Source organism: Epinephelus lanceolatus, chromosome 17 (assembly GCF_041903045.1).
Source record: "Epinephelus lanceolatus isolate andai-2023 chromosome 17, ASM4190304v1, whole genome shotgun sequence".
NCBI classification, from domain to species: Eukaryota; Metazoa; Chordata; class Actinopteri; order Perciformes; family Serranidae; genus Epinephelus; species Epinephelus lanceolatus.
The window spans coordinates 8,934,127-8,943,839 of NC_135750.1; the positions used below are offsets into that span (position 1 = coordinate 8,934,127).

General features: G+C 43.9%; 1 protein-coding gene across 37 annotated transcripts in view; it reads right to left on the reverse strand.

Annotated features, from left to right (window-relative positions):
- The window catches only part of camk2g2 (calcium/calmodulin-dependent protein kinase (CaM kinase) II gamma 2), an 89,240-nt gene extending 81,188 nt beyond the window's left edge, over nucleotides 1–8,052 (reverse strand). For 13 of the 37 annotated variants that reach the window (XM_078160710.1, XM_033613416.2, XM_078160709.1 and 10 more), the window contains exons 1-2: nucleotides 7,840–8,050; nucleotides 6,680–6,774 (exon numbers count right to left, since the gene is read on the reverse strand). In XM_078160710.1, the coding sequence (XP_078016836.1) occupies nucleotides 6,680–6,774; nucleotides 7,840–7,904 (160 nt within the window). In that variant the 5' untranslated portion in view covers nucleotides 7,905–8,050. Of the gene's footprint in view, nucleotides 1–6,679; nucleotides 6,775–7,839 lie in introns of all 37 variants that reach the window. The other 24 variants (XM_078160708.1, XM_078160705.1, XM_078160706.1 and 21 more) reach the window with 3 other exon arrangements.
- Between the last annotated feature and the right edge of the window lie 1,661 nt (nucleotides 8,053–9,713).

Genomic DNA, 9,713 nt, shown 5'->3' on the forward strand with positions numbered 1-9,713 from the left:
TTCATGTTTCACTGAAATCTACGACCCTTAAATATGATCCCTGATCCCCTCTTTTTTTCAAGACAAAATATTATCAAGATTCATTAATGACAAAATGTATCCATAATAAAAAAACCTAACTCTCATTACGTTCAATTACAATGACCGTAAATGTAAATGTAGTGTGATTTTAACAATGTGTGTCTGTGTCGTTACACACGTGTGTGAATGTCAGTGGAAGTGACAGACCACGTGTGCATGTGAGCATCCGCTTGAGCGACTGTGCGCATGCATGTGACACCACATGACCCAGCCATAATCGCTGACCTCACTGCCAGCCAATGTGCCCTCCATGAGCCACAGAGAATAGGGCTTAATCCCGCCCACGCACGCACACACACACTCACACACACACACAAACCTCGTAAATACCAGCGATATTCCAAAGTTGCTCAGACATCAAACCACCAAAGCTGATACGCTGTATACGCTCAGGGTTTGTAAACACTGGTGAGGAACACCCAAGCAGAGATCAGACTGGACATTTACAGTATAGATTTGTTAAATTACAGCTGTAAAAAAAGAGCAACAGAGCACTGATGCTCCAGCTGCTGCAGCACTGCTTGGAGCAGGACTCTGCGTGTGCTGCCCAGCCTGACATATTAATGCGTGTGTGTGTGTGTGTGTGTGCATGGAGAAGACATAACTTACATTGCTGTTACTGTAAATCAGGGCTATTAAATTATATTGTTCAGGGGCCACAAGTTCAGACAGCTAAGGGAAAGGGACCTGACATTTCCTTGAGCTATTACTGTCATTACTTCTGTGCACTTGATTCAACACGTAGGAACATCACTGCAATATACATTAACTGTTAAAATTTTACAACCTATTACACAGCCTGCAGTTCAGTCTAAGATTCACTGAATTTTGTCAAGTGACTGTTGATGTAAGCCAAGTCATTCATGGCTTCCCAGTTGCGCTGAGGAGCGCAGAATTTATTGGTTTTCACTGGATGTGGTGAATGCAAACAATTTGTTCTGGGCTAAAATGTAAATTAGACATGTCCAATAAAGTGATTTTAATAAATATCACTGTTTGTTTAGATTTTGTTGGACACACATGATGCTTTCAGGAATCACTGGAAATTTTAAAATCCAATGACAATTTCTGTTTTTTTTGGTTGTTGGCTATGATGAATGGTGTAATTTTAAAACAGGAGCACTCTGTTGATTTGAAAGGTTTATTGTGGCAATTTTTTTCTTTTTCAGGTTTTAAATTTGATCAAAGTGTGAACACAACTGATCAGTGGGTCGGTCTGGCCTGATCGGCAGGTGGGAGTTGAGCCGCCAATTGCAAAGGCCTGCTGTAAATGAAGACATCATGTTTTTGATTACAGTTGACTTATCTTGTCTACATATTGAAATCATTGTTGTGTGGTTCTGATCATAATTTCAAACAGTTATATCCAATAACAACGTACCCAAATTGGGAGAAGAAGAAACAAGTGATGATCAGACAAGCTTATAAACAAGTCCACAGTTAGCCAAATTACCAAAACCACTATATTTGGATGTAAATCGCATTATAGTGGAGGCTCACCAAAACCAAGGACACTGTGATGGATGTTAACAATTGACAGACAGTTAAATGATTTTATCATAAGCTCATTTCTGTAACTCAAATGTTCTGGAGGCACAAACTGTGGACGAAGGAAAACTGTATACGTGTAAAACTACAAAACATATGTTGGGTCAAGGTCAAACCAAGCCTCAGTCTGTAAACTGCGAAGGATTTTTAAAACGTTAATAAATATACAGTGTCTGATCGTCTGACTGCTCGTCTTTCTTGCCTCATCCCACTCATGTTGCTGCATTTCCAGATTTCATCAATTAACTTGGTGAGTAGATTGTAACTTAAAGATGTTGGTGAAGGCTCTCTGTCATCCAGGTCGAGGTAATCCTAAGTGCTTTATCGTAGGCAACTGGACCTGCTTGAGTTTCTTGAAAACCCCTCTCTTCCAAGAAGACATTTCAGCTGAAGACTGAAGAAGCCTCTTGGATGAGAGGTGAAACATCTTCAAGAAACTCAAGCAGGTTCAGTTGCCTATGATATAGCACTTAGGAATGTGACGTAAAGAAACAATCGCTTTTATTAAAATAAGACTTAAATGTTATAAACCAGGCTTATTCTTTACAAAAAGGTGCCTGTTTGAGTGTCACATTTCTTTTGTTTCTTTCACTTCTATAGATATGGTGTATGTGTTTGTGATACTCTTTTCCATCACCACTTTTGGCCACGCCGATCAAACCATGACCTTCCAATTTGTCTTTCCATTATCTGTTAAGACGTGTGGAGCCACACCAAGCCATGCTAGAGATGGACGATTTCTGGTGTAGGGACAAAAGTGCGTCTGACTACTTCCAAGCAGGCAGCAGTGACATCTCGCTGACTGCAGTCAAACCCTGACGACCCTCCTGAAACAAGCGTGTGTTGCGAGACTCATCTAAACTCTGTCTGTGCAGGAGACCAGAGAGAAAGACATTTTCGTAAGTCTCCGTTTTATAGTTTCTAACTATGTCTCTGTGGTTTGGAGTTTAGCTTCTCTCCTGCTTCCTGTTTTTACGTTAGTTATCTACTTTATTTTACAGTTTCATGTTCGCTTTCAGCTGTATAAGAGTCTCGTTAAGTCACTGCTGATGAAAACCCAATATTTCCTTATTTGCTGCTTCACAATAAAAGCTTTTAGATAACAAAAATAAGGGGGGACTTTTATTGTGAAGAATGTTCAGGAAATGAAATGTGTTTATCACCAAACTTGCAGAACTCTGTTAGCGGCTTTTCTTCAATAAAAACAAGCCCTCTAATATAGCAGGGACGACGAGTACAAGCAGAAACAGATGAAGAGCTGCAGACTGCACCTCACCTCCAACAGGTAAACTTCTTTCACCTGCCATGCTGTGTGATGGAAAAACACTTGCAACAAAATAATGGGGGGCTTGTAAACATCATCACCAAAGACATGCCATCATCATTATAGACCCACCTTCAAGTGTGTAGCCCTGTTGTAATGGAGACGCAAATCCAAGCCAGCACGAGTGTGGCAAAGAGAATGAGTGTGTGGGGATAGAGGCAGGGAGAACATGCTCCTTGTGATTGTATAAAAAAACACATTGGCAGCACCAGCACATTTCAGCTCTGATTAAGGGCAGTGCGCACTGAAGGAGAGGCTAATGTGTGTGTACTTCACAACGTGAAACTGTATACAGACAGAGGCCGTGTACGCATGTAGTTAAGTGTGAGAACCGTTAAGTAGGTGAGAGAAAATGTGTGCAACTGTGTTTTTGTGCTTCGAGTGAGAAAAGAGCAGTCGTAGATGTGTGTGTGTGATAATTGTGACCACGACCCAGACACACACACACACACACACACACACACACGCAAAGAACACGGTTTCTCTGCCAGACAGCCTATGGGATGAAGAGTTTCACCCCTGCTGTTGCCGGGTTACTAGCTCCGGACCACTGCCAACATAGCCCACCACACACACACACACACACACACACACACACACACACACACACACGTGCGCGCGCACACACACACACACACACACACACACACACACACAGGAGATCAAATCGTCTGGTGAGAAGGATTTTTAAGATCGTTCCTCAAATCAATCTTTTGTTTACAGAGAGAGGAGGGAGGGGAAGGGAGAGAACATAAAAAGGAAGGAAAATGACATGGGTGGGTGTGTGAGAGATAGAAGAGGCAGAGGGGGAGACAGAGCAATTCAGCTTGCATCTCCCAGGAAAAGAGCAGCCCGATCAGTCCAGAACCGGCCCTGATCTGCACTTCATATCATCGCGCAACCTTTGGTGCAACCTTCTGACGTTTGCACACGCACACACGGCGTCTGCAACAGGCTCGCACGCCAAGACGAGACGAGACGCAGTGAAGGATCAATGGGATTCATGTGCAAACACAAACACATGTGACAACCAAAACAACCAACAGACAGAGACGCTTGGATTCAGCTACATGGCAGAAGGAATACCGTGACACACACGCAGAGCAACAGGCAGACTAAATGACAACAAATCTGCCACAAATAGTGAAGCACAGGTGGTGATATTTCAACATGTGTTACGCTGCTACGCGTAAACACACACACACACACGGGCTGGCAGTAGCTGCAAACGTCATAAGTCTGATCTGACCACATTAATCTAAAGGGAAAAAAACATATTTCAACTTATTTTCTCAGTTTTGGCTTTCATTTCTAACAGTTACAGTAACACTGTGCTCCTCAGAGTAATAACTGAGATCTAGACGCACGACAGCGTCACTGCAAAATAGTCTGAAGGGTCAAGACACTTATCAGACCACAGTTTATCCAGATTAGCCAAACCCCTTCATGTAGATATAAAAACCAAAGCGAGAGCACCTGAAGTATCGGTAGTGGGTCTGTCAGTCTTTATCAGAAATTCTAACTCCAACTCAAACGTGGGAAAAACATAAATATACAAGTTGCGATATTTCGTTTAACAGCCAGAGGCATTCCTAAAATACTGACTGGCTGTTTGCTGACTTTGTAATGCACAAAACCGCCTCGTAATGTTGGCTTGTGACTCAAATGAGTCAGTGGAGGCATCGCAGATGAATAAAACATGGAGTACTGCATTTCACCAGACAGAGTTTACATTCATTCATTCATTTTCCGTAACTGCTTATCCTGCTGACATTGGGTGAGAGGCGGGGTACACCATGGACAGGTTGCCAGACTATCACAGGGCTGACACATAGAGACAGACAACCATTCACACTCACATTCACACCTACGGACAATTTAGAGTCACCAATTAACCTGCATGTCTTTGAACTGTGGGAGGAAGCTGGAGTACCCAGAGTAACACACGCTGACACAGGGAGGACATGGAAAATCCACACAGAAGGGCTCCCCCACCCTGGGTTCAAACCAGGAAACCTCTTGCTAGGAGGCAACAATGCTAACCACTGCACCACCGTGCCGCCCAAACATTTGCATGCATGCTGAAAAAGCAGACAGATCAGCGTGGGCAGGATTAGAAGCATAAACTGGAGGGGGCTAATGTGACGAACAACAGTAGTCCAAGAGTTGAAAATTAGCAGTTTATCAGATGCTTTTGTGAATGCTCTGTATTGATGTCCTTGCATTTTAGGATAGGCTACAGGGGTTGCAGTTTAGGGCTGTAACTAACGAATATTTTCATTGTCGACTAATCTGCCAATTATTTCTGCGATCAATAGACTTTATCGAAAAATGTGTTACAATGTTAAAAAATGTCGGTCTGTCTCTCCCAAACCCCGAAATTATGTCATCTAATGTTTTGATTTGTACTCACGCCAAACGTTTTTAGTTCACCGTCATGGGAGAGTGTGTAAAGCTGCCTATATGTGAACATAAGAAGCTGCAATAAGAGTAATTTGGGGTACTTTTATAGTACTTCTCTATGAAAAAAGACTCAAACCGATTAGTCGACTACTAAAATAGTCACCGATTACTTTAATAGCCGATTAGTCATCGATTAGTCGACTAATCGTCGCAGCCCTATTGCAGTTAAATTTATTTGAACAAATTAGACAGCGCATAGAGCAAAATTGTGTAATTGTGGCCTAGGCGACTGTGTGCAGACAGTCTGAGTGCTGCACTGCACATCTCCATGGTTTTGTAACAATGTGGACAGGCTGTGTTGCAACAACTAGCTGGCTACATGACCTGGAACTATGTATACGCTGATTCTACAACAACAGAGCATGACTACAGAAGAGAAGAGGTCCTTTATTGGAGCCACTCTGACAGCTTTGTGCAAAAGCGGTACACACAACCAGACGTTCGCAGGGACCACAAGCATCCTCTGCTCTACACCGATCGCAAGAGGCATGAAACAATGAAACAGACATTCACTGGTGATAATCCTTTACTGCACAGAAATACTTAACCTCAATTTAAGCCACTCACCATTACATTTGAGTCACAGAGCTAAGCACTGGTGACTCAAATGTTTGTTACAAGATATGCACAAAGATGTAGTTATGGGAATCTGTGTACTTCTCACAAGCACAGCAGGTCAAAGTTAAACCAGGAAGTCAAGTTTAGCTAACCTGGGAGTTTGTTTAAAGCATCTCTGATCATCTGACTGCTCATGTCCGACTTATTTTTAGCTATGTTGTCGTGTTCCCAGATCCCAGATTTCAGCAATTAACTGTATGAGTCCAGTGTTATCCTAACCGACACAATCCACCGACCAAACTATTAAAATAACACCCCAGAATTTTCCTTTATCTCATCCTACGAGCCGCTGTGAGAGCTGGGGATATTTCAGGCTAAAGGTCAAGCTGGTGCGAGAGACAAACAGTAACCATAACAAACCAAAAATGGTTGCGGGCAGCTGCCAAAACCCACTGAACCTCGCTGTACAACTTAAACCGCAGCAGCCCTGCTCTGCCAAGTGGCCTCCAGCTCTTCAGGAATCTCCGCGGACAGGGATTGGACAGAGTGCCTGGATCGCTGCTCTTCAGGAAACAAACTAACAAACCTGCAGCTGAGCTGACATCACCGAGCAGCTACAGCAGCCTACCGTTGTCAGCTTTCAGTTTGCATAAATTCACGTTGACTCTAATGCTGAGCTACACGATGGATATCTGCTGTGCTTACCTCTGGCTGAGAGCTTTTTTGTGTTGATAATTTTAGCAGCATACTCCTGGCCGGTGGACTTCTTGACGCATCTGCGGACGACTGAGAAGGCACCCCTGGAGCAGAAGAAATCGATGACAGATCAGTGAAACCACTTATCACATAACATCACATTTCTGCACACAGGGGGAAATGCACAAACTTGTCACACACTAAGGGCATGCATGAATCACACACACCTAAAGAGAGGGGAAAGGAAGTCACATGCATAATTAATACAGTCTGATATCTGTGTGGGAGATGTGAGAAGAGGTCCTGGCTACTAGTGCGTGACAGGGGGAGGGAGAGGGCTTGTCTCATTGTGAAAGGACCCAGTCATTAGCTCGCAGGAAGAAACATGAGTACAGGAGAATGAAGCCACTGAAAGGTAGAATTAACATTGAGCTGGCTGCATTTTTGCACAGACGCCTCCTTTAAACTCGTGCTGTCGGCTGTGTTGGAAGGTGGAGCAGCTCTATTAGCCACACGCAGAGATTAGATGTTACAAAGTGGCTTTGTAGCCAGGACATACACTGTAACCTATGTGTCCTTTCATGTTTTAATCCTGCATGCAGTGCGTGTGATGCGCATAGCCAAAATGTGCAGCCACCACAGTCATGTTTGCAGCAAAGCCTCGTCTTCCCCTTTTTTTGACATATTCAGTAGCCCTGCAGTCTGCTTAGAAACGCACAAAAACACAGCTGAATGATTGAACAGGAGCGCGAGGATGCCACCAGGCAACGGGCGCGTGCGACCCGAGTCTTCGACGCGTGCTACCTGCAGATAAATTGACAAACAAGTTGCGTGGATGTTTCGCACCTTTAGGGTTACAAAGCGAGCGACAATGGTGCGATACAGCTTTAAATACACACTCAGGATTAAACACGAGCCTTTGTGCTGCCAACATGAACCTGCAGCTGACTGTTGCTGAGGTGCTTCTCCTACCCTTCCCTGTTTTTTGACAGCCCCTCTCCCTTTGCCTTGTCAACACTCAAGTAAACGCGCACAATGGCAGCAGCAGCAGCAGAGAGGAGAAAAACGTGCAAACACACACACACATGCGGGCGCACACACACACACACACACACACACACACACTGAATGCAACAAGAGCAGCAGCAGCAGCGGTGACGGTCGCTTACTTTCCGAGTTCCTCGTACAGCTGATATTCGTCTGTGAATCTGGTCGAGGTTACAACTGTAGCCATGTTGACTCAAGTGCAGGCAGGGGAGAGGGGGGAATCGGCTCGCGCTTCAGTGGCCGCCTCACGCAGGTTTCGGGAGGAGAACTAGTGAAGGCAGAGAGGGGGAAGAGAGGCTCGAGCTCAGAGAGGAGCAGGGAGTGGGAGGGGAGAGGAGAGGAGGGAGGATAGAGAGGAGCTGTAGTAACGAAGATCCTCTATTGAGATGATGACTCACTCTGTGGTTAAAACATAAAGGGACATTTGAACTGGTTTGCAGAAGTGGGTGTTAGTATTTATTTACTTGATGGAATATCTTGTGGTTCTGACATTTTCTATTTGATTCTTTATTTCCATTATGTTTCTTACTTTGAGCTCATCTTGAAGTTGGTGAAATGACGTCCCACTGTCTGCAGAGTGCATCTTTTCCAACGCATAAGTTGCAAAATCTTAGACGACCACAGCTGCTGCTGCTGCTGCACTCAGGGCACCGGTACATACTCCCCTGTGCAAACACAAACATTCATATACAATCATTAGCCCCTGATGCCCTTAAATATCTCAATCCATAAGGACCGACAATTTTTGAAGACAGCTTGCTCCCTCAGGACACACCACTTTCTATTTTTTCAATTATTCAGTCCTCATTATTGAGTACCTGGTGCTCCTTTTAATAAAGCTTCCATTTTTCAAGATTCAATTGTCTTGGGCCCTACACCCATACTGCGGCCACAGAATTACAACATACAACATGGTAAATAGACAAATCAACATCATCCCACATTGAGGTTGCAAATTGAAACCAACTGAAATGTTTCTGGTGTGCAAAGTGTGTAAGAGAACTACGATGGCCAACGCAAAAACGTTAATAGCCCTATCTAGAATCAGTGTTTGGTTTGTCCATTCTGGGCTACTGTAGAGACAACATGGTGGACTCCATAGAGAAGGACCCACTCCATATGTGTATATATATAGGCTATGTCTCAATCTCAACAAAAACACAGCGATTCTTATTTTAAGGTGGTTATAAACCTTAAATTAGGTGTATAATACAAAGCGACAGGCACTGTGCTGGACCATCGTGGTGAAGCGGGAGCTGAGCCGGAAGGCGAAGCTTTCAATTTACTGGTCCATCTACATCCCAACCCTAAAGTGCAACACACACTGCTGCCGGTGCGGAGCTGTGGCCGTTAAGTGGCACCCTCCAACACACATTGGCAGCAGCGCGCACCGTCTACACTAAAGTGTATTTCCCACCCCAGCCCGCTAGGTGGCTGTACCTACACTAGTTGCCAACAGTTGCCAACTGCTAGTAATGGAAGAAGAAGAGGAAAAATTTTGAGGCAACAACAAATTGGATTTCACAGGTGAGTTTCTTATCAAAATCGTCTTATTAAAAATTTGAAAAACTTAATAACGTTAAGCATCCAGAAACCCCTTTGAAAGCTGCAAGTGAAACCCACAATTGACTAGCTTAAAACATTTAGCTAACGTTTTTTTTTTAGCCTTTTAGCTAACTTTTTTAGCCTCAAATGTTAATCCTACTGCATCTCATATCTTTCGTTATTGTTGTTGTAATTTAACACAAACAGTTTTATGTTTTAACCTGTAATGTTTATTTTAACAGAAGTAGTAAAGGTGGCTGTAACGTTACCTACACTAGTTGCCAACGGTTGCCAACTGCTAGTAACGGAAGAAGAAGAGTTGGTACTACGGCAGCCAAGACGTACATAAAAGGCTTTTCTCACAGCGCTGGCTGCGCTGGAAATAGAGCAGTGGGCTGCAGCAGAGCGGCACGGCGTGCCGCCGGTGTGGGTTTGTTCATAGAATATAATG